The sequence below is a fragment of the Bufo bufo genome, chromosome 2, assembly GCF_905171765.1.
Source record: "Bufo bufo chromosome 2, aBufBuf1.1, whole genome shotgun sequence".
Lineage (NCBI taxonomy): Eukaryota > Metazoa > Chordata > Amphibia > Anura > Bufonidae > Bufo > Bufo bufo.
This window is the reverse complement of record NC_053390.1, coordinates 67,982,658-68,007,951: the sequence shown is the minus strand read 5'-3', so window position 1 is coordinate 68,007,951 and position 25,294 is coordinate 67,982,658. Positions and strand designations below refer to the sequence as shown.

At 41.7% G+C, this 25,294-nt stretch overlaps 1 protein-coding gene across 1 annotated transcript in view; it reads left to right on the top strand.

The window, feature by feature from the left end:
* The window catches only part of LOC120990704, an 82,972-nt gene that overhangs the window by 27,555 nt on the left and 30,123 nt on the right, over positions 1 to 25,294 (top strand). Inside the window, exon 3 of the mRNA XM_040419610.1 lies at positions 5,596 to 5,658. Coding sequence (XP_040275544.1) covers positions 5,596 to 5,658 — 63 coding nt within the window. The remainder of the gene's footprint in view (positions 1 to 5,595; positions 5,659 to 25,294) is intronic.

The following is a 25,294-nucleotide window of genomic DNA, read 5'->3' as shown; positions in this document are numbered from 1 at the left end:
GATTGAGGGGTTCTATATACCTGCTTCCACAAAATACTGATTGAGGGGTGAGATATACCTGCTTCCAGCAAATATTGATTCAGGTGTTCTATATACCTGTTTTCACAAAATACTGATTGAGGGTTGCGATATACCTGCTTCAAAAAAATACTGATTGAGGGGTGCGACATACCTGCTTCCGCCGAATATTGATTAAGGCCTGCGATACACCGATTTCCACAAAATATTGATTGAGAAGTGCGATATACCTGCTTCCACCAAATATTGATTCAGGTGTTCTATATACCTGTTTCCACAAAATACTCATTGAGGGGTGCGATATACCTGCTTCAAAAAAATACTGATTGTAGGGTGCGATATACCTGCTTCCACCGAATATTGATTGAGGCCTGCGATACATCGGTTTCCACAAAATACTGATTATGGGGTGCGATATATTTGCTTCTACTAAATTCTGATTTAGGGGTTATATATACCAGCTTCCACAAAATACTGATTGAGGGGTGCGATATACCTGCTTCCATCAAATATTGATTCAGGGGTTCTATGTACCTGTCTGCAAAAAAAACTGATTGATGTGTGCGATATACCTGCTTCCACAAAATACTGATTGAGGAGTTAGATATACCTGCTTCTACAACATACAGATTGAGGGGTGGGATATACCTGCTTCCACCAAATATTGATTGAGGCCTGCCATATACCGGCTTCCACAAAATACTGATTAATGGGCGCAATATAACTGCTTTTTTCACCAAATATTGATTGAGACCTGCGATACACTAGCTTCCAAAAAATATTGATTGAGGGGTGCGATGTACCTGCTTCCACCAAATATTGATTCAGGGGTACTATATACCTGTTTCCACAAAATACTGATTGAGGGGTGCGATATAACTGCTTCTACAAAATAATGATTAAGGTGTTCTATATACCTAATTCTAGAAAATACTGATTGAGGGGTGCAATATACCTGCTTCCACCAAATATTGACTTAGGGGTTCTATATACCCGTCTCCACAAAATACATATTAAAAGGTGCGATATACCTGCTTCTATAAAATACTGTTTAAGGGGTTCTATATACCTGCTTCTACAAAATACTGATTAAGGGGTTCAATATACCTGTTTCCAAAAAATATTAATTAAGGGGTACTATATACCTGCTTCCACAAAATACAGATTAAGGCGTTTATTATACCTGCTCACACAAAATAGAGTTTGAGAGGTGCGATATGCCTGCTTCCACCAAATTGTGGTACAGGTGTTCTATATACCTGCTTTCGAAAAATACTGATTAAGGGGTGCGATATACCTGTTTCCACAAAATACTGATTAAGGGGTGCGATATACCTGATTCCAAAAAATACTGATTGAGGGGTGCGATATACCTGCTTCCACCTAATATTGATTGAGGCCTACGATACAACGGCTTCTACAAATTAATGATTGAGGGGTGCGATATACCTAAATCCAAAAAATACTGATTGAGTCATGCGATACACCGGTTTCCACAAAATACTGATTGAGAGCTGCGATATACCTAATTCCAGAAAATACAGATTAAAAGGTACGATATACCTGCTTCTACAAAATACTGTTTAAGTGGTTCTATATACTAGTTTCCACAAAATATTGATTAAGGGGTGCGATATACCTGCTTCAAAAAAATACTGATTGAGGGGTGAGATATACCTGCTTCCACCAAATATTGATTGAGGCCTGCAATACACCGGCTTCGACGAAATAGTGATTGAGGGGTGCGATATACTTGCTTCCACCAAATATTGATTAAGGGGTTCTATATACCTAATTCCAGAAAATACAGATTGAAAGGTGTGATATACCTGCTTCTACAAAAAAAACTGTTTAAGGGGTTCTATATATACCAGTTTCCACAAAATATTGATTAAGGGGTGCGATATACCTGCTTCAAAAAAATACTGATTGAGGGGTGCGATATACCTGCTTCCACCAAATATTGATTGAGGCCTGCAATACACTGGCTTCCACAAAATACTGATTGAGGGGTGCGATATACCTGCTTCCTCTGAATATTAATTCGGGGGTTCTATATACCTGTTTCCACCAAATACTGATTGAGGGGTGCGATATACCTGGTTCTACAAAATATTGATTAAGGGGTTCTATTTACCTTCTTCCCCAAAATATTGATAGAGGAGTGCAATATACCTGCTTCCACAAAATATTTATTCAGGGGTTCTATATACCTTTCTCCACAAAATACTGTTTGAGTGGTTCTATATACCTGCTACCACAAAACACTGATTGAGGGGTGCGATATACCTGCCTCCACAAAATACAGATTGAGGGGTGCGATATACCTACTTCCACCAAATATTGATTCAGGTGTTCTATATACCTGTTTTCACAAAATACTGATTGAGGGGTGCGATATACCTGCTTCTACAAAATGCTGATTGAGCGGTGTGATATACCTGCTTTAAAAAAATACTGATTGAGTGGTGCGATATAACGGCTTCCACCATAGAAACATAGAAACATAGAATGTGTCGGCAGAAAAGAACCATTTGGCCCATCTAGTCTGCCCAATATACTGAATACTTATGCCTATCCCATGTATGCTTAAACTCCTTCACTGTATTTGCAGCTACCACTTCTGCAGGAAGGCTATTCCATGCATCCACTACTCTCTCAGTAAAGTAATACTTCCTGATATTACTGTTATACCTTTGCCCCTCTAATTTAAAACTATGTCCTCTTGTAGCAGTTTTTCTTCTTTTAAATATTTTCTCCTCTTTTACCTTGTTGATTCCCTTTATGTATTTAAAAGTTTCTATCATATCCCCTCTGTCTCTTCTTTCTTCCAAGCTATACATGTTAAGGTCCTTTAATCTTTCCTGGTAAGTTTTATCCTGCAATCCATGTACTATCTATAACAATGTAACACTGCGCGTCAAACTCTAGTGGTAAATATTTAACACAGCTTATCTCCACCCTCCTATCTATCACGCTGATGTGAAAAAACAGCATAGACGCCTATATATGTCTCAGTGCCTACCTTGACATAGGTGTCCCAGCTGCTGTTACGTATCTCGTGCTGGTCTCTGCTTGGTAATTGCTGAATGAAGCAAATAGGGAGAGCGGGTCCCAGGGAAGGTGGCTGTAGCATGAACTATTAAACAATATTAAAGTTTTGGGAGTACGCCCCGGCCGGTGGCGTTATACTCCCGTTACCTTTCACTTGAGCTCACGTATGAGCTGGTGACGTCACCGTTAGTGAGCTACGGATGGCAGTGCGGATCTAACTCCCAACGCGTTTCGAGTACAAGCGGTACTCTTCGTCAGGGAACGTTACATTCACTGTGCATATGCTCACTATTTATAGACCATGCCACATGTCCATCTTCCCTAAGTGCGTTTCTTAATCAAAGCCGAACACCTCTATTTCAGAGTTCAGACCTTTTGGTAGCAGTGTATCTAGATTAAATATCCACTCAGACTCCCTTTTAGATTGTTTTTTTATATAGTCCCCACCACGGGCATCTGTTTCCACTTTCTCCACACCCATAAATGACATACCCTCTAAATGTCCTCCGTGTACCTCCATAAAGTGTCTAGATAAGGGGTGTCCTAATGATTTTTTCTTTATATTGTATATATGTTCACTTATACGTTTTTTTAGTGTTCTTTTTGTACGTCCGATATATAACTTGTTACAGGGGCATTTGATAGCATAGATTACGCCTTCTGTATTACACAAAATGTGTCCCCTTATTTTTTGTTCAAAGTTACCTTCATGGTTTTTTATACTTAATACTTTCACTGTATTCTTTATTGTATTTTTACATGGTGCGCATCTTTTGCACGGGAAAACACCTTGTGGTAGGTTTGTTATAATATTATTATTCTTTTTCAGTATTAGTCCCGCCCCCTTACTGGTGGAAGCGATTTTGTTACCTATATTGGCTGCCTTTTTATATATAAAAACAGGTGCTGATGGTATCAGGTTACCTACAATCCTGTCTTCCCTCAAAATGTCCCAGTATTTCCTTACAATTTTTCTCAGGATATATGTTTGTGTATTGTACGGGACTATAATGGGCGGTATTTTGTCTTTTATTTCTGATGCCTTTTGTTTCTTTTTCTTTTTATTTTCATTCTCTTTCTTCTGTATTATTAGTTTTTCTCTCTCTATCATTTTGACTTCTTTTTTCTGAGTTTCTATTTTATCCCCATTGTATCCCTTTGCTTCAAATTTATTTCCTAATATTTCTGCTTCCTTCTCATATTCTTTTACTTCAGTGCAATTTCTTCTTAAACGCAAAAACTGACTCCTAGGTATATTATCTAACCATCTTGGTAGATGGCAGCTCTCTCTGTTGATATAGCTATTTGAGTCAGTAGGTTTAGAGTAGGTTTTAGTATTTAAATGGTCTTCTGTGGCAAAAATAGTAAGATCAAAAAAATTAATTTCATGTTTGCTATATGTTAGAGTAAAATCCAAGTAAAAATCATTTTTATTAATATCCTCTAAAAATGCATGCAATGCATGTTCCCCTTTATCCCAAATAAAAATGACGTCGTCTATGAAGCGCCGCCAGAGGACGAGGCCCGCCCGGAGCTCGCCATTGGGGTGTATGCAGTCCGCCTCCCAATGTCCAACATATAGGTTAGCGAACCCCGGTGCGAACCTCGTACCCATCGCGGCCCCCCACGTCTGTAAATAAAAATCATCCTTATATCTAAAATAATTCTTTTCTAATATAAATAAAATGCATTCTCCTATGTATTCTATTTGTGAGCCTTTTTAGTTCCCCTTTTTGATATAAAAAATGTTTTGCTGCAGCACATCCTTTGTTATTTTCAATTATAGAGTATAACGATTTAACGTCTAAAGTCCCTATTATATAGCCATCTTTCCAATTTATATCCTTTAAAATCTGTAATATGTGGTTCGTGTCTTTTAAAAATGATGGCAGAGACTGGGCACACGGCTGTAGGAACTGATCAATGTATTTTGATAGTGTACTGGTTAAGCTCTCAATACCAGACACTATTGGCCTTCCTGGCGGTTTTTGAACATCTTTGTGGATCTTCGGGTTTTGATAAAAAATCGCTACTTTTGGATTTTTGTTATCTATATATATACTTTCATTTTTATTTAAAATACCCTCCGTTTTACCTTTTTGTATCAGTTGTTTTAAGTCCTTTTTATACATGTCTGTGGGATCCTTTTTAAGGCGTTTATACGTTTTATCATCCCCTAAAATATTCATAATTTCTTCATCATAATCCTCTTTATTAAGAATCACAATACCTCCACCCTTATCCGCTGGACGAATAATGATCTTATTGTTTTCTTGCATTTTTTGTATTGCTTCTCTTTCTGCCTTTGTAATATTACCTGTATAGTTCTTCCTATATTTATTGACTTCTCTAGTTTTCCTTATGTCTCTGGTTACTAGATTCGAAAAGGTATTAATTGGTATGGAGTATTCATTAAGAGGATCAAATCTAGATTTTATTTTTAAATCTGTATGTATATATGGATTTTCGTTATCATTCCTATATTCCTTATTTTCTATATTATTTTTCTCTTTTTTCTTATAGTATCTCTTCAAAAGGATCCCACAGACATGTATAAAAAAGACTTAAAACAACTGATACAAAAAGGTAAAACGGAGGGTATTTTAAATAAAAATGAAAGTATATATATAGATAACAAAAATCCAAAAGTAGCGATTTTTTATCAAAACCCGAAGATCCACAAAGATGTTCAAAAACCGCCAGGAAGGCCAATAGTGTCTGGTATTGAGAGCTTAACCAGTACACTATCAAAATACATTGATCAGTTCCTACAGCCGTGTGCCCAGTATCTGCCATCATTTTTAAAAGACACGAACCACATATTACAGATTTTAAAGGATATAAATTGGAAAGATGGCTATATAATAGGGACTTTAGACGTTAAATCGTTATACTCTATAATTGAAAATAACAAAGGATGTGCTGCAGCAAAACATTTTTTATATCAAAAAGGGGAACTAAATAGCTCACAAATAGAATACATAGGAGAATGCATTTTATTTATATTAGAAAATAATTATTTTAGATATAAGGTTGATTTTTATTTACAGACGTGGGGGGCCGCGATGGGGACGAGGTTCGCACCGGGGTTCGCTAACCTATATGTTGGACATTGGGAGGCGGACTGCATACACCCCAATGGCGAGCTCCGGGCGGGCCTCGTCCTCTGGCGGCGCTTCATGCCCCTGTAACAAGTTATATATCGGACGTACAAAAAGAACACTAAAAAAACGTATAAGTGAACATATATACAATATAAAGAAAAAATCATTAGGACACCCCTTATCTAGACACTTTATGGAGGTACACGGAGGACATTTAGAGGGTATGTCATTTATGGGTGTGGAGAAAGTGGAAACAGATGCCCGTGGTGGGGACTATATAAAAAAACAATCTAAAAGGGAGTCTGAGTGGATATTTAATCTAGATACACTGCTACCAAAAGGTCTGAACTCTGAAATAGAGGTGTTCGGCTTTGATTAAGAAACGCACTTAGGGAAGATGGACATGTGGCATGGTCTATAAATAGTGAGCATATGCACAGTGAATGTAACGTTCCCTGACGAAGAGTACCGCTTGTACTCGAAACGCGTTGGGAGTTAGATCCGCACTGCCATCCGTAGCTCACTAACGGTGACGTCACCCGCTCATACGTGAGCTCAAGTGAAAGGTAACGGGAGTATAACGCCACCGGCCGGGGCGTGCTCCCAAAACTTTAATATTGTTTAATAGTTCATGCTACAGCCACCTTCCCTGGGACCCGCTCTCCTTATTTGCTTCATTCAGCAATTACCAAGCAGAGACCAGCACGAGATACGTAACAGCAGCTGGGACACCTATGTCAAGGTAGGCACTGAGACATATATAGGCGTCTATGCTGTTTTTTCACATCGGCGTGATAGATAGGAGGGTGGAGATAAGCTGTTTTAAATATTTACCGCTAGAGTTTGACGCGCAGTGTTACATTGTTATAGATATATTTGTGTCTTGTATGGCCGGTCCGTACTAAGTCTTGTATAGCAGGTACGGGACTGCTATTACACTGCAGCATCATCACGTGTGTTTAAGCGCCAGTTGATAAGATTATATAGACTGATCAGTAACAATCCATGTACTAGTTTAGTAGCTCTACTCTGAACTCTCTTCAAAGTATCAATATCTTTCTGGAGATATGGTCTCCAGTACTGCGCACAGTACTCCAAATGAGGTCTCACTAGTGCTCTGTAGAGCGGCATGAGCACCTCCCTCTTTCTACTGGTAATGCCTCTCCCTATACACCCAAGCATGCTGCTAGCATTTCCTGCTGCTCTATGACTGCCTACCTTTAAGTCTTCTTAAATAATGACCCCTTAATCCCTTTCCTCAGATACTGAGTTTAGGACTGTATCACTGATTTTATATTCTGCTCTTGGGTTTTTACGCCCCAGGTGCATTATCTTGCACTTATCAACATTAAATTTTAGTTGCCAGATTTTTGACCATTCCTCTAGTTTTCCTAAATCCTTTCCCATTTGGTGTATCCCTCCAGGAACATCAACCCTGTTACAAATCTTTGTGTCATCAGCAAAAAGACACACCTTACCATAGAGGCCTTCTGCAATTTCTCTGATAAAAATATTAAACAATATGGGTCCCAGAACAGATTCCTGAGGTACCCCACTGGTAACAAGACCATGGTCTGAATATACTCCATTGACTACAACTCTCTGTTGTCTGTCCCTCAGCCACTGCCTAATTCAACAATATGGGAGTCCACGCACAAAGACTACAATTTATTGATAAGCCTTCTATGTGGGACAGTATCAAAAGCCTTACTAAAGTCCAGTTAAGCGATGTCTACTGCACCTCCACCATCTATTATTTTAGTCACCCAATCAAAAAAATCAATAAGATTAGTTTGACATGATCTCCCTGAAATAAACCCATGCTGTTTTTCATCTTTCAATCCATGGGATTTTAGATGTTCCACAATCCTCTCCTTGAGTATGGTTTCCAATAATTTCCCCACTATTGATGTCACGCTTACTGGTCTATAGTTGCCCGATTCCTCCCTACTACCTTTCTTGTGAATGGGCACAACATTTGCCAATTTCCAATCTTCTGGGATGACTCCTGTTGCCAGTGATTGGTTAATTAAATCTGTTAATGGTTTTGCTAGTTCGCCGCTGAGCTCTTTTAATAGCTTTGGGTGTATCCCATCAGGCCCCTGTGACTTATTTGTATTAATTTTAGACAGCTGACTTAGAACCTCTTCCTCTGTAAAGACACATGCATCAAAAGATTCATTAGTCTTCTTTCCTAACTGAGGTTCTTTTCCTTCATTTTCCTTTGTAAAAACTGAACAGAAGTATTCATTGAGGCAGTCAGCTAGTTCTTTATCTTATTCTATATAGCTTCCTTCTTTTGTTTTTAATTTGGTAATTCCTTGTTTTAGTTTCCTTTTTTCATTTATGTATCTGAAGAATGTCTTATCGCCTTTTTTCACTGACTGGGCTAATTTCTCTTCTGCATGTGTTTTAGAAGCTCTTATAACTTGTTTGGCCTCTCTCTGCCTAATCTTATAAATTTGCCTGTCATCCTCGTTTTTTTAATTTTTTTATAATTACTAAATGCTATCTTTTTGTTTTTAACCCCTTAGGGACGCATGACGTACCGATACGACATGTTTCCCGAGTCCTTAAGGACCCATGACGTACCGGTATGTCATGTGTTGTTCCGATCACCGCCGCCCAGCGGGCCGTGATCGGAACATGGTGCCTGCTCAAATCATTGAGCAGGCACCGCGGCTAAATGCGCGGGGGGGTCCCGTGACCCCCCCGTGTCGGAGTTCGCCGCAAACCGCAGGTCAATTCAGACCTGCGGTTTGCGGCTTTTTATTTTGCGGGCGGCGGTAGTTGGTGGTGCCATCGGGTCCCCATGGGGCTGTGGGGGGGACCCGATGGCATGGAAGGCAGCGCAATGCCTAAGGAAGGCATCGCGCTGCCTTCCGGTGAAGAGCCTTGTAAAGGAGAGCATTGTAAAGGATTAGACCCCCAAAAGTTCAAGTCCAAAAGTGGGACAAAAAATAAAGTGAAAAAAAAGTTGAAAAAATAAAGTTTTCCCCCCCAAAAATTAAGTTTCAAGAAAAAATAAACAAAAACGTCATTTTCCCCAAATAAAGTTAAAAAAAATTGGTAAAAAATAGGGGGGGAAAAAAAGTATACATATTAGGTATCGCCACATCTGTATCGACCGTATCTATAAACACATCACATGACCTAACCCCTCAGATGAACACCGTAAAAAAAAAAAAAAAAAAAACTGTGCTAAATAAACCATTTTTTTGTCACCTTACATCACAACAGCAAGAGATCAAAAAGGCGTTTGCCCACCAAAATAGTACCAATCTAACCGTCACCTCATCCCGCAAAAAATGGGCCCCTAAGACAATCGCCCAAAAAATAAAAAAACAATGGCTCAGAATATGGAGACACTAAAACATCATTTTTTTTTTTTAAAAAGCTGTTATTGTGTAAAACTTACATAAATAATAAAAAAGTATACATATTTGGTATCGCCGTGTTCGTATCGACCGGCTCCATAAAAATATCACATGACCTAACCATTTAGATGAACACCGTAAAATATAAAAAATAAAATCTGTGCTAATTAAACCATTTTTGTCACCTTACATCACAATAAGTGTAATAGCAAGAGATCAAAAAGTCACAGGCACCCCAAAATAGTGCCAATAAAACCGTCATCTCATCCCACAAAAATAATACTCTACCCAAGGTAATCGCCCAAAAACTGAAAAAAATATGGCTCTCAGACTATGGAAGCACTAAAACATGATTTTTTTTGCTTCAAAAAAGAAATCATTGTGTAAAACTTACATAAATAAAAAAAAGTATACATATTAGGTATCGCCGCATCCGTGACAACCTGGTCTATAAAAATATGATCTAACCTGTTAGATGAATGTTGTAAATAACAAAAAATAAAAACTATGCCAAAACAGCTATTTCTTGTTATCTTGCCTCACAAAAAGTGTAATATAGAGCAACCAAAAATCATATGTACCCTAAACTAGTACCAACAATACTGCCACCCTATCCTGTAGTTTCTAAAATAGGCCAATTTTTTTGGAGTTTGTACTCTAAGGGTGCATCAGGGGGGCTTCAAATGGGACATGGTGTCAAAAAAACCAGTCCAGCAAAATCTGCCTTCCAAAAACCGTATGGCATTCCTTTCCTTCTGTGCCCTGCCGGGTGCCCGTACAGCTGTTTACGACCACATATGGGGTGTTTCTGTAAATTACAGAATCAGGGCCATAAATATTGAGTTTTGTTTGGCTCTTAACCTTGCTTTGTTACTGGGAAAAAAGGATTAAAATGGAAAATTTGCCAATAAATTGAAATTCTGAAATTTCATCTCCATTTGCCAATAACTCTTGTGGAACACCTAAAAGGTTAACGACATTTGTAAAATCAGTTTTGAATACCTTGAGGGGTGTAGTTTCTTAGTTGGGGTTACTTTTATGGATTTTCTACTCTAGGGTTGCATCAGGGGGGCTTCAAATGGGACAAGGTGTAAAAAAAAGCAGTCCAGCAAAATCTGCCTTCCAAAAACCGTATGGCATTCCTTTCCTTCTGCGCCCTGCCGTGTGCCCGTACAGTAGTTTATGACCACATATAGGGTGTTTCTGTAAACTACAGAATCAGGGCCATAAATATTGAGTTTGCTTTGGCTGTTAACCCTTGCTTTGTAACTGGAAAAAAATTATTAAAATGGAAAATCTGCCAAAAAAGTGAAATTTTGAAATTGTATCTCTAAATTCCATTAATTCTTGTGGAACACCTAAAGGGTTAACAAAGTTTGTAAAATCAGTTTTGAATACCTTGAGGGGTGTAGTTTATAGAATGGGGTCATTTTTGGGTGGTTTCTATTATGTAAGCCTCGCAAAATGACTTCAGACCTGAACTGGTCCCTAAAAAATGGGTTTTTGAACATTTCAGAAAGATTTCAAGATTTGCTTCTAAACTTCTAAGCCTTGTAACATACCCAAAAAATAAAATATCAATCCCAAAATGATCGAAACATGAAGTAGACATATGGGGAATGTAAAGTAATAACTATTTTTGGAGGTATTACTATGTATTATAGAAGTAGAGAAATTGAAACTTGGAAATTTGCTAATTTTCACCAATTTTTGGTAAATTTGGTATTTTTTTATGCAAAAAAAAATTAACTTTTTTGGCCCAATTTTAGCAGTGTCATGAAGTACAATATGTGACAAAAAAACAATCTCAGAACGGCCTGGGTAAGTAAAAGCGTTTTAAAGTTATCAGCACTTAAAGTTACACTGGTCAGATTTGCAAGTCCTTAAGGTGAAATAAGGCTGAGTCCTTAAGGGGTTAATGATTTTGGCCACTTCTGCTGAGTGCCACAGTGGTCTCTTCCTTTTTCTGCTTTTACTGACAAGCCTAATGCAATTTTCTGTTGCCTTCAATAGTGCCACTTTTAAGTAGTCCCATTTCTCCTGGACTCCATTGAAACTGTTCCAATCTGATAGGGACTCGTATACCACTAATTTTAGAAAAGTCCGTTTTTCTAAAATCTAAAACTTTTGTTTTTGTGTGGTGTCACTCAGTCACTGTACTTTTAGTAAACCACACTGACTGGTGATCACTAGATCCCTAGCTTTCCCCTACAGTAATATCAGATACCAAATTCCCATTTGCGAATACTAAATCTAAAATGGCCTCCTTCCGGGTTGGCTCCTCAACTACTTGCTGTAGACAAAATCCCAGTAGGGAATTTAGAATATCTGTACTCCTGGCAGAACTAGCTATTTTGTTTTTCCAGTTTACATCAGGAAGATTAAAGTCTCCCATAATGATAACTTCCCCCTTCAATGTCACTTTAGCTATTTCCTCAACTAGTAGATCATCTAATTCTTTGACTTGGCTAAGTGGTCTATATATCACACCTACACAAGTTACCTTATGATTATCAAGCTGCAAGGAAACCCAAACTGACTCTAAATTGGTCTCGCTAACTTGTATCAAATTAGATTTCATGCTATCTTTCACATACAGGGCCACCCCTCCCCCTTCTTGCCTTCTCTGTCTTTCCTATATAGGGAGAACCCTGGTATTGTTATATCCGAGTCATTACTCCCATTGAACCACGTTTCAGTAACAGCCACTAAATCTATATTCTCAGATATCATTATAGCCTCAAGTTCATCGATCTTATTCCCTAAACTGCGAGCATTTGTAGACAAGAATCTGAGCTTGTCATTTCTTAACCTTTGTGTTACTGGCATCTTCTGGCATTGTTCCGGGGGGCAGTCGGACTGCTGGATTATCACTCTTTTGCCCCCCTTTCCTAGTTTAAATGCTCCTTAGCAAATACTTGGAACTGTTCACTGAGGACATTCGTTCCCTTGAGAGAAAGATGAAAACCATCTTTCTTGTACAGTTCTTTTCCATTCCAACGAGAGCTAACATGAGACACAAAGCCAAACCCTTGGTTCAGACACCATTCACCAAGCCATACATTGAATTCCTTAATGCGCATCTTCCTGTCATGCTGAAGGTTATGCACAGGCAAAACTGCAGAGAATGAAACAGTTGATGCAACCTCCCGTATATCATTTCCAAGTGTGTGAAAAGCACCTTTGAAACCTCATTGCAAGCCAGATCATTTGTCCCAAGATGGAAAATAACATCCATTTCCCTTTCCTGCTTTGCTTGCCTAACAATATTAAGGATCCGTAGTCTATCCCTGCTAGCGGTAGCACCAAGGAGACATCTCACAACACCTTTTTCGTCAAACTTCACACCTCTTATGATGGAATCGCCCACCAACAGCTGCTTACTATCAGTCCTCACCTTCTCCTTTTTGTCTTTGGCTGCAGTCTTGCATACTTTAGGCATGGGAGATGATTGTTTCTCACCCACTGTGCTTTAGCCATCCTCTATGTTGCTCTTGCACTCTGAAAGTGCTGCAAATGAATTATGGAGAGCCACAGACTGTGGGACATGTCTTCTATCAACAACTCTCAGTCTACCAGAACCTGCAGTAACCCATCTTTAATTTCTAGGGGGCCTCTGTGGCAGTGGCATTGCAACGTTCTCAGCCTGAGATTGTTTAACGGTTAATTTACAAATCTCAGATTTCAAAAATGCAATTTCCTGCTGCATTATGGAGAGATGTCTACAGATCAGACAGCATCCAAACCTCCGAAGAGTGGAACCTGAAATATAAGCAAATAAAAGCAAATACTGATTGAGGCCTGCGATATACCTGCTTCCACAAAATACTGATTGAGGGGTGCGATATACCAGCTTTCACCAAATACTGTTTGAGGCCTGCGATATACATGCTTCCACAAAATACTGATTGAGGGGTGTGATATACCTGCTTCTACAAAATTCTTATTAAGGGGTTCTATATGCCTGCTTCCACAAAATACAGATTGAGGGATGCGATATACCTGCTTTATCAAACTACTGATTAAGGGGTTTGATATACCTGCTTCCACAAAATAGAGATTGAGGGGTGTGATATACCTGCTTCCACCATATATTGATTCAGGTGTTCTATATACCTGTTTTTCACAAAATACTGATTGAGGGGTGCGATATACCTGCTTCCACAAAATACTGATTAAGGGATTTGATATACCTGCTTTCACAACATTGTGATTGAGGGGTGCGATATACCTGCTTCCACCAAATATTGATTCAGGTGTTCTATATACCTGCTTTCACAACATTGTGATTGAGGGGTGCGATATACCTGCTTCCACCAAATATTGATTCAGGTGTTCTATATACCTGTTTCCACAAAATACTGATTGAGGGTGCGATATACTGGCTTCCACCAAATACTGATTGAGGCCAGCGATATACCTGCTTCCACAAATACTGCTCTTCTCTAGGGACTTTGGCACAGGGTCATTTTAAAAATGGCAGGCAGAGGAAGAGGCAGGCCATTCTGCAAATATGGTAGGGGTCGGGCAGGTGCATCAAGCTGGAGCCTAATAGGGAAGTTGGAGAAGGTGCATGCGATTACGTCAAAGGACGCACCAGAGTTGGTTTAGTGGCTTACTCAGCCTTCTGCTTCTGCACCCTCCTCATCCACTGTATCTGCACCCTCCTCACTCTCTGCTGTGTGCAGCCCCAAATACATCACTATCACCATAGCCCCTCCACTCGAGTCAGAGGAATTATTTTCCCATCCATTCCAAGATCTTACCGATGCGCAGACATTCTTTGCATCGGATGAGGAAGAGGAGGTAGCAACGGCCGCCACCCAGCAGTCTGATGACAGTACCCAGATCAGCCCAAGGAGGGTGGTCCCCGCTGTTGGTGGCTACTCCGAGATCTCTAACGTCAGTGGTGGTGAAGATGACGATGATGACGTGTCGATGGACGTCACGTGGGTGACCATAATAGAGGAAGAGGAGGGGAGTTCAGAGGGAGAGACGGAGCAGCAGATAGGGAGGTGAAGCAGGCAGAACTAGCAGTGCACAGGAGGCAAAAAGCAGACTGCAATTGTATCTGGAGCGAGCCATCCACCATGCAGGTCACATCTTGCGCTCACAGGACGCAGTGTGTGCTTTTTTTTAAATTGTTAACTGCTGACAATAGTGTTTCCATCTGCAGCCTGTGCTGTCAACACATAAGTCGCTGTAAGCCCAGCACTCACCTAGTGACGACCACCTTAAGAAGGCACCTAGCGTCCCATTACGGTGCCCAGTGGGAGCAACGCCGTCAGAACCCATTATGCCACACTCCCGGTGATTCATGTCCTGCCTCTTCTCCATCTTCTCTCTCCTCCCATTTGTCCTCCACTCCACCTTCCACCGTGCCATTGTCGCATTCATCTGGCACAAGGCAGGCTTCTGTGGCCCAAATGTTCGAGCATAAAAAGTTGATGACGCCGGATAACGCTCTTGTCCAATGGCTGACCGCTGGCTTGTCGGAACTGCTAGCCCACCAACTACTGCCATACAAACTGATGCACTCGGAGGCCTTTAGAAAATTTGGGGCCATTGGCACACCGCAATGGAAGGTCCCCCGGGAGGAAATATTTCTCCCAGAAGGGCATCCCTGAACTATTTAGCCACATTCAGCAGCAAGTTAATATATCTCTGGCACATAGTGTCTGTGCCAAGATACATCTTACCACAGACACGTGCTCTAGCAAACACGGGCGGGGAAGGTACATAACTTTTACTGCCCACTGGGTGAACTTTCTGACGGCCATCAAGCATGTAACCCGTGGCACCCATGTGGATTTGTTGTTACAGCCACGAATTACATGCAGGCCTTCCTTTTCTTCTGCTACTCCTCCTACTCCATCCTCCGTCTCCTCCTTGGCTGAATCCTCCTTTTCCACTGCTACCGCCTCTTCCGCTGCACCCCCCAAGCTCCCCAGAACCTATTTGACGTGCCAGGTGAGACGTTGCCAGGCTGTGCTGTAACTGTTGTGCCTGGAAGCCAAGATCCACACTGGTCCTGCACTGCTTTCAGCACTGCGGTCACAGGCCGATCAGTGGCTAACCCCGCTCAATTTGACAGTTGGTAAAGTGGTGTGTGACAACGGTGCCAATCTGCAGAGTGCGGTGCCGTGCATGGCACACGTCATGAACTTAATCGTGCAGCGATTCGTTGCAAAATACCCCGTGGTCCAGAAAGTCTTGCAGCTGGCCAGGAAAATCTCTGGCCATTTTAGAAGATCTTACACGGCCATGGCTCTCCTTGCTGACGTTGAGCGTCAACACCACCTGCCCGTCAGACGTTTTGATTTGTGACAGCCTGACGCGCTGGAACTCCACCTTGTATATGCTTGATAGGCTGGTCCAGCAGCAATGTGGCAATAATGACTACCTGTAGGAACTCTGCAGCAGGACAGGGTCTAAAGAGCTTGATTTATTTTCACTGTGCCAGTGGCTGCTCATGCGCGACTCATGCAGACTTCTGTGGCCATTTGATAAGATCACCAAAATAGTCAGTCACAGCCAGGGCACCATCAGTGACATCGTACCTTACGCCTTGTTTCTGGAGCGTGCATTGCGTCGTGTCATTGATCAAGCAGTCGAGGAGCAGGAGCTGGAAGATGAGGAAGTCGCAATGCTGAATGAATTCCCAGGGGGGCTACTCCATCTGAGACAAGTCAGCAGGAGTCTGAAGAGGAGTCAGAGGAGGATGGTGGCTGGGGGGAGGAGGAGGAGCAAGTAGAGGAGGCTTTGAGGGGGACTTTACTGTGATCCCTGGTGTTGTCTGTGGCTGGGGGGAGGAGACCGAGGATGACATTCTCTTGGGCGATGAGCAGGAGCCAGGCCGCTGCACCGCTTCCAATTTAGTGCAAATGGGGGCCTTCATGCTCCAGTGTTTGAAGAGGGACCCCCGTATAAAAAGCATAAAGGTCAAGGACCTGTACTGGGTGGCAACGTACTTAGACCCCCGGTACAAACACAAAATGGCAGACATGTTACCAGCATCACAGAGGGCTGTCAGAATGCAGCATTTGCAGGTCTTGCTGCAAGAGATGCTGCATTCTGCTGTAGCGGGCGCTGGCAGAGGTATTTCCACCCACAGCGAAAAAGGTGCGGGTACCAATCCTACCGCGCCTGCAAGAAGAGTGCAGTTTGAAGATGTGTTGGTCACTTCGGATATGAGATCATTCTTGCAGCCAACCCATCGACAGCCGCCCTCTGGATCCAGTCTCACAGAATGCCTAGACCGACAAGTGTCGGACAAGGAACCCCTTGACTACTGGGTGTGCAGGCTTGACCTGTGGCCAGAGCTGGCACAATTTACCATGGAACTCTTGGCTTGCCCCTCGTCTAGTGTCCTTTCTGAAAGGACGTTCAGCAGAGCAGGGGGGATCGTGACCAATAAGCGCACTTGCCTAGCTCATGACAGTGTGGACTACCTCACATTTCTAAAAATGAATGAGGCATGGATCTCGGAGAAATTCAACACCTGTGATGACCACATGTAATTGAATTTTCCTATGCCAGCCCACACATATCAGCCACCAACCAGAACAAAAAGTGGTCCTTGTCTTATGTATATACAGCGGCATAAAAGGTTAATGTCAGGTGAATGCCTAATTTTTTAGGCCTGTACTCCACTGGCCTGCAGTAAAATTGTTATCCACTGACTGCCTAATATACGTAGCTCCAGCCACATAATCACTTGTTCCTTTCTGTCCTGTGAATGCCTAATGTTTGGGGCCTGTACTCCACTGGCCTGCAGTAAAATTGTTATCCACTGACCGTCTAATATACCTCCAGCCACATAATCACTTGTTCTTTTCTGTCCAGTGAATGCATAATTTTTGGGGCCTGTACCCCACTGGCCTACAGTAAAATTGTTATCCACTGACCGTTTAATATACCTCCAGCCACATAATCAATTGTTCTTTTCTGTCAGGTAAATGCATAATTTTTGGGGCCTGTACCCCACTGGCCTACAGTAAATTTGTTATCCACTGACCGTTTAACCACCTCAGCCCCCAGTGCTTAAACACCCTGAAAGACCAGGCCACTTTTTACACTTCTGACCTACACTACTTTCACCATTTATTGCTCGGTCATGCAACTTACCACCCAAATGAATTTTACCTCCTTTTCTTCTCACTAATAGAGCTTTCATTTGGTGGTATTTCATTGCTGCTGACATTTTTACTTTTTTTGTTATTAATCGAAATTTAACGATTTTTTTGCAAAAAAATGACATTTTTCACTTTCAGTTGTAAAATTTTGCAAAAAAAACGACATCCATATAGAAATTTTGCTCTAAATTTATAGTTCTACATGTCTTTGATAAAAAAAAAATGTTTGGGTAAAAAAAAAATGGTTTGGGTAAAAGTTATAGCGTTTACAAACTATGGTACAAAAATGTGAATTTCCGCTTTTTGAAGCAGCTCTGACTTTCTGAGCACCTGTCATGTTTCCTGAGGTTCTATAATGCCCAGACAGTACAAACACCCCACAAATGACCCCATTTCTGAAAGTACACACACTAAGGTATTCACTGATGGGCATAGTGAGTTCATAGAACTTTTTATTTTTTGTCACAAGTTAGCGGAAAATTATGATTTTTTTTTTTTTTTTTTTTTTTCTTACAAAGTCTCATATTCCACTAACTTGTGACAAAAAATAAAAAGTTCTATGAACTCACTATGCCCATCAGCGAATACCTTGGGGTCTCTTCTTTCCAAAATGGGGTCACTTGTGGGGAAGTTATACTGCCCTGGCATTCTAGGGGCCCAAATGTGTGGTAAGGAGTTTGAAATCAAATTCTGTAAAAAATGACCAGTGAAATCCGAAAGGTGCTCTTTGGAATATGGGCCCCTTTGCCCACCTAGGCTGCAAAAAAGTGTCACACATCTGGTATCTCCGTACTCAGGAGAAGGTGGGGAATGTGTTTTGGGGTGTCATTTTATATATACCCATGCTGGGTGAGAGAAATATCTTGGCAAAAGACAACTTTTCCCATTTTTTTATACAAAGTTGTCATTTGACCAAGATATTTATCTCACCCAGCATGGGTATATGTAAAAAGACACCCCAAAACACATTCCTCAACTTCTCCTGAGTACGGGGATACCAGATGTGTGACACTTTTTTGCAGCCTAGGTGGGCAAAGGGGCCCATATTCCAAAGAGCACCTTTCGGATTTCACTCCTCATTTTTTCCTGAATTTGATTTCAAACTCCTTACCACACATTTGGGCCCCTAGAATACCAGGGCAGTATAACTACCCCACAAGTGACCCCATTTTGGAAAGAAGACACCCCAAGGTATTCCGTGAGGGGCATGGCGAGTTCCTAGAATTTTTTATTTTTTGTCACAAGTTAGTGGAAAATGATGATTTTTTTTTTTATTTTTTTTTTTCATACAAAGTCTCATATTCCACAAACTTGTGACAAAAAATAAAAACTTCCATGAACTCACTATGCCCATCAGCGAATACCTTGGGGTCTCTTCTTTCCAAAATGGGGTCACTTGTGGGGTAGTTATACTGCCCTGGCATTCTAGGGGCCCAAATGTGTGGTAAGTAGGTAAATGACCTGTGAAATCCGAAAGGTGCTCTTTGGAATGTGGGCCCCTTTGCCCACCTAGGCTGCAAAAAAGTGTCACACATCTGGTATCTCTGTATTCAGGAGAAGTTGAGGAATGTGTTTTGGGGTGTCTTTTTACATATACCCATGCTGGGTGAGATAAATATCTTGGTCAAATGCCAACTTTGTATAAAAAAATGGGAAAAGTTGTCTTTTGCCAAGATATTTCTCTCACCCAGCATGGGTATATGTAAAATGACACCCCAAAACACATTCCCCAACTTCTCCCGATTACGGAGATACCAGATGTGTGACACTTTTTTGCAGCCTAGGTGGGCAAAGGGGCCCATATTCAAAAGAGCACCTTTCGGATTTCACAGGTCATTTTTTACAGAATTTGATTTCAAACTCCTTACCACACATTTGGGCCCCTAGAATGCCAGGGCAGTATAACTACCCCACAAGTGACCCCATTTTGGAAAGAAGAGACCCCAAGGTATTCGCTGATGGGCATAGTGAGTTCATGGAACTTTTTATTTTTTGTCACAAGTTAGTGGAATATGAGACTTTGTATGAAAAAAAAAAAAAAAAAAATCATCATTTTCCACTAACTTGTGACAAAAAATAAAAAATTCTAGGAACTCGCCATGCCCCTCACGGAATACCTTGGGGTGTCTTCTTTCCAAAATGGGGTCACTTGTGGGGTAGTTATACTGCCCTGGCATTTTCCAGGGGCCCTAATGTGTGGTAAGTAGGTAAATGACCTGTGAAATCCTAAAGGTGCTCTTTGGAATATGGGCCCCTTTGCCCACCTAGGCTGCAAAAAAGTGTCACACATGTGGTATCGCCGTATTCAGGAGAAGTTGGGGAATGTGTTTTGGGGTGTCATTTTACATATACCCATGCTGGGTGAGAGAAATATCTTGGCAAAAGACAACTTTTCCCATTTTTTTATACAAAGTTGGCATTTGACCAAGATATTTCTCTCACCCAGCATGGGTATATGTAAAATGACACCCCAAAACACATTCCCCAACTTCTCCTGAGTACGGCGATACCAGATGTGTGACACTTTTTTGCAGCCTAGATGCGCAAAGGTGCCCAAATTCCTTTTAGGAGGGCATTTTTAGACATTTGGATACCAGACTTCTTCTCACGCTTTGGGGCCCCTAGAATGCCAGAGCAGTATAAATACCCCACATGTGACCCCATTTTGGAAAGAAGACACCCCAAGGTATTCAATGAGGGGCATGGCGAGTTCATAGAAATTTTTTTTTTTTGGCACAAGTTAGCGGAAATTGATATTTTTAATTTTTTTCTCACAAAGTCTCCCGTTCCGCTAACTTGGGACAAAAATTTCAATCTTTCATGGACTCAATATGCCCCTCACGGAATACCTGGGGGTGTCTTCTTTCCGAAATGGGGTCACATGTGGGGTATTTATACTGCCCTGGCATTCTAGGGGCCCTAAAGCGTGAGAAGAAGTCTGGAATATAAATGTCTAAAAAATTTTACGCATTTGGATTCCGTGAGGGGTATGGTGAGTTCATGTGAGATTTTATTTTTTGACACAAGTTAGTGGAATATGAGACTTTGTAAGAAAAAAAAAATAAATTCTGCTAACTTGGGCCAAAAAAATATCTGAATGGAGCCTTACAGAGGGGTGATCAATGACAGGGGGGTGATCAATGACAGGGGGGTGATCAATGACAGGGGGGGTGATCAATGACAGGGGGGTTGATCAATGACAGGGGGGTGATCAGGGAGTCTATATGGGGTGATCACCACAGTCATTGATCACGCCCCTGTAAGGCTTCATTCAGACGTCCGGATGCGTTTTGCGGATCCGATCCATCTATCAGTGCATCCGTAAAAATCATGCGGACATCTGAATGGAGCTTTACAGGGGGGTAATCAATGACAGGGGGGTGATCAGGGAGTCTATATGGGGTGATCACCACAGTCATTGATCACTCCCCTGTAAGGCTTCATTCAGACGTCCGGATGCGTTTTGCGGATCGGATCCATCTATCAGTGCATCCGTAAAAATCATGCGGACATCTGAATGGAGCTTTACAGGGGGGTGATCAGGGAGTCTATATGGGGTGATCACCACAGTCATTGATCACGCCCCTGTAAGGCTTCATTCAGACGTCCGGATGCGTTTTGCGGATCGGATCCATCTATCAGTGCATCCGTAAAAATCATGCGGACATCTGAATGGAGCTTTACAGGGGGTTGATCAATGACAGGGGTGTAATCAATGACAGGGGGGGTGATCAGGGAGTCTATATGGGGTGATAACCACAGTCATTGATCACGCCCCTGTAAGGCTTCATTCAGACGTCCGGATGCGTTTTGCGGATCCGATCCATCTATCAGTGGATCCGTAAAAATCATGCGGACATCTGAATGGAGCTTTACAGGGGGGTAATCAATGACAGGGGGGTGATCAATGACAGGGGGGTGATCAGGGAGTCTATATGGGGTGATCAGGGGTGATCAGGGGCTAATAAGGGGTTAATAAGTGACGGGGGGGGGGTGTAGTGTAGTGTAGTGGTGCTTGGTGGGACTTTACTGAGCTACCTGTGTCCTCTGGTGGTCGATCCAAACAAAGGGGACCACCAGAGGACCAGGTAGCAGGTATATTAGACGCTGTTATCAAAACAGCGTCTAATATACCTGTTAGGGGTTAAAAAAAACACATCTCCAGCCTGCCAGCGAACGATCGCCGCTGGCAGGCTGGAGATCAACTCTCTTACCTTCCGTTCCTGTGAGCGCGCGCGCCTGTGTGCGCGCGTTCACAGGAAATCTCGCCCATCGCGAGATGACGCATATATGCGTGACTCTGCGCAGGGCTGCCACCTCCGGAACGCGATCCTGCGTTAGGCGGTCCGGAGGTGGTTAATATACCTCCAGCCACATAATCACTTGTTTTTTTCTGTCCAGTGAATGCATAATTTTTGGGGCCTGTACTCCACTGGCCTACAGTAAAATTGTTATCTACTGACCACCTAATACACCTCCAGCCACATAATCACTTGTTCTTTTATGTCCGGTGAATGCCTAATTTTTGGGGCCTGTACTGGCCTACAGTAAAATTGTAATCCACTGACCGTCTAATATAACTCCAGCCACATAATCACTTGTTCTATTCTGTCAGGTAAATACCTAATTTTTGGGGCCCGTACTGCCATGGCTTAAAATATAATTTTTCTAGGCTCCAACAGGGCACATTTTTGAGAGTTCCCTTTAAGATGCATAAAAATGGCCCCTGATTAAAATACATATTTTTTGTTGGAATTTTTGCCATTGATCCCCCTCTGATATGTCACTGCCCATGTTGTGGGACTATTTGTGCACTTCTAGTAAGTATTTGGTGGCTGCAAATATGTCCTGAAGGTTTTTCAGGTTCTCCTGCCATTAAAGTGAATAGGGCCCGCCGCGAATGCGCGATTCGCGAACATTTGATCGCAAACGTTTGTTCGTGAAACGTCCCAGCCGATGTTTGTCTATCACTATTGTGCAGAATGAGCAACTCTTTCTTCTGACATTAACATGTGTGTGTATGAACAGGATCAGGGATCTGCCCCCGCTGAGGCCTAATTTTTGGACCATTGGTTCCAACAAGGCACTGTTTTTTCCCTTAACACCATGTGTGTATACAACATCTGCCACTCAATGGCCAGGCATTCTGACCCCTTCAAGGCATAATTTTTGGACAATTAGTGGCCCAATAATCCACAGGTTTTTTGGTTTTGTTTTTTCAATCCCGTAACACCATATGTGTTTAAACAGCATCTATCCCAAATAAGGAAAAATTAACAAAAAGAGATAATATCTTTTTCTAAAAAAACATCTGCTTGTAGGCTAGAGGGTGTTATTCACCATTTGTCAGTAATTCAAGCAACTTTGATTGCTTAAGAATCAATTCAGACGCAAATTACATTTTTACAAAAATTCACTCATCCTTACTTCAAACCAATACCTGTAAATACGGTACAAGCAGAAGAAATGTTTTCCTCAGCCCTGGAGTTACCATAATGTTTTTTATGCGAGTTTACAAGTGATGTACGACAGGGCAGTGTCCTTTTATTTCCTTGAAAACTACTTAATGTTTAGAATCACATGTGCTTAACCCCTTTGCCCTGAAGAGACATTTTACTTGAAGAATATAAAGATGATAGATGACTAAGGAGCAGCACTGACACAAGGTTTAGAAATGTCACATGAGTCCAACATGACAATAGAATTAAAACAATCCATATGGGGAGTGTGCCCTGCCGCAAGGGACAGATGTAATGTGGGTCTCTGTACGCTGCCTGGATGCCAGTCTAAAATGGAAGATCCATTTTTTTTTGTTTTTACTAATGCAGTATGCAATAGGTATTGCATTTGTCATGTTTTCTTGGGGTAGGGCATATTATAAAAGTTTAGTGGGCTCAGTGCAAAGATTTCATGAGTGACCCCCTAGACTAGAGATGAGCGAAGTTGACTGACCCCCTTTTTCTTTGCAGCTTGTGCTGGAGGTGTGGCTGCCTCCTTAGTCGTGCACTCCTGACCAGCTCGTCTGCCCCATTGGCTGATTTTAATTAGTGTTAGTATATAGCTTGGCCTGCTCCCCCTCACTCACTGAAGCCATCTGGCACCAGGAGAGAGATAGTGTGTGGACTCTCATTGCAGTCCTTGGTGACCTTTTGGCGCCAGGGGTGGTGTGGAGTGGGCTCGGCATGCATGCTGGTAACTGCTTTCCGTGGATATAATGGAGGCCATTTTGGCACCAAAAATGACAGAAATTCAGGCGGATCCAGCATGCATGTGGAACCTGCACTTTCTGAATTATATGATAGCTGTCATGGCACATAACAGGTAAAATTTAGTGTTAGGAACCCGTCTAACTAGAGATCGCCTTGATGTGCGGCAGACGGGCTCAAATAATTTTGTACAAAACGATTTGCCAAGCATCTCTAACTTATTAGTATAGCATTTGCAATTATGATGCAATTTTGTACTTTATTTGGTTTGCAGTGAGCTGTTGCATTGCATGTTTTGTTTAACAGTCTTGTTCTCAGCCATAGCAACGTGCCCCTGCGCTTTGGGATGTGCTGACTGACCCCCTTTTTCTTTGCAAGGAACTCTGGGATGACGGGATCACCCATAATGCCATGCATGCAGCCAATCATCAGCCAGCCAGCCCTGTGATGTCACAACTCTATAAATAGCCTCAGCCATCTTGGATTCAGCCATTTTCCAGTGGACTTAAAGCAGGGAGAGACGTCAGCAGGCGCTAGGGACAGTGGTAGAGAAGACTTTAAAACTTTTATTTTGCTGTTTAGAAGTTTAGGGAAAAGATAGGGAGGAATCATTCCACAGTATTGAAGTAGAACAGGGTTCAGTAGGGGAGTTTACAGCCTGGGTAATAGAAACAAATTGCCATTATACAGCTCTGTAATTCCAGCAAACCGTTCTTGTTATTGGGGTGCAAGTGCAGTTTGATACAGCCATTAACAGGGTTTATTACAAGGAAATAGTTCCACGTCTTATTTGCCCTTATGCGGTGCAGTTATATGTTCTAAAGCATTTGTTGGCGTGTATTAGTGGAAAAAAGGGATTATTAGCCGTTGTGTGGTGAAGTGAGAAATATACAGGCCGTTTTGGCGTGTATTAGTGGCCCAAAAATATATATCGTTTGCCGTTCAGTGGTGCAGTTATATGTTCTAAAACCCTTTTTGGTGTGTATTAGTGGCAAAAAAATATATATTATTTGCCTTCAGCAGTGCAGTTATATGTTTTAAAGCCTTTTGTGGCATGTATATGTGGAAAAAAGTAAGGGCCTATTTGCCATTCAGCGGTGCAGTTATATGTTCTAAAGCCTTCTTTGGCGTGTATTAGTGGGGAAAAAAGGGCTTAAGTGAGATAATTACAGATTTTTTTGGGGTGTTTCAATTTCATTTTTATTTATTTATTTGATCTAACAGTATGGCAGACAGAGAAGTGCCAGGCCCTGCACAGGGGAGTGGCAGAGGACTAAATGTTTCTGGTGCAGGCACAGGTCGCAGAAGAGTTAGGGGGCGTGGCAGCAGGAGTCACAGCGAGAGGCCTGAGCTCCCGGTGAAATCTCGTGTCTTGACCAGCAACCCATAGGTTCTTGAAC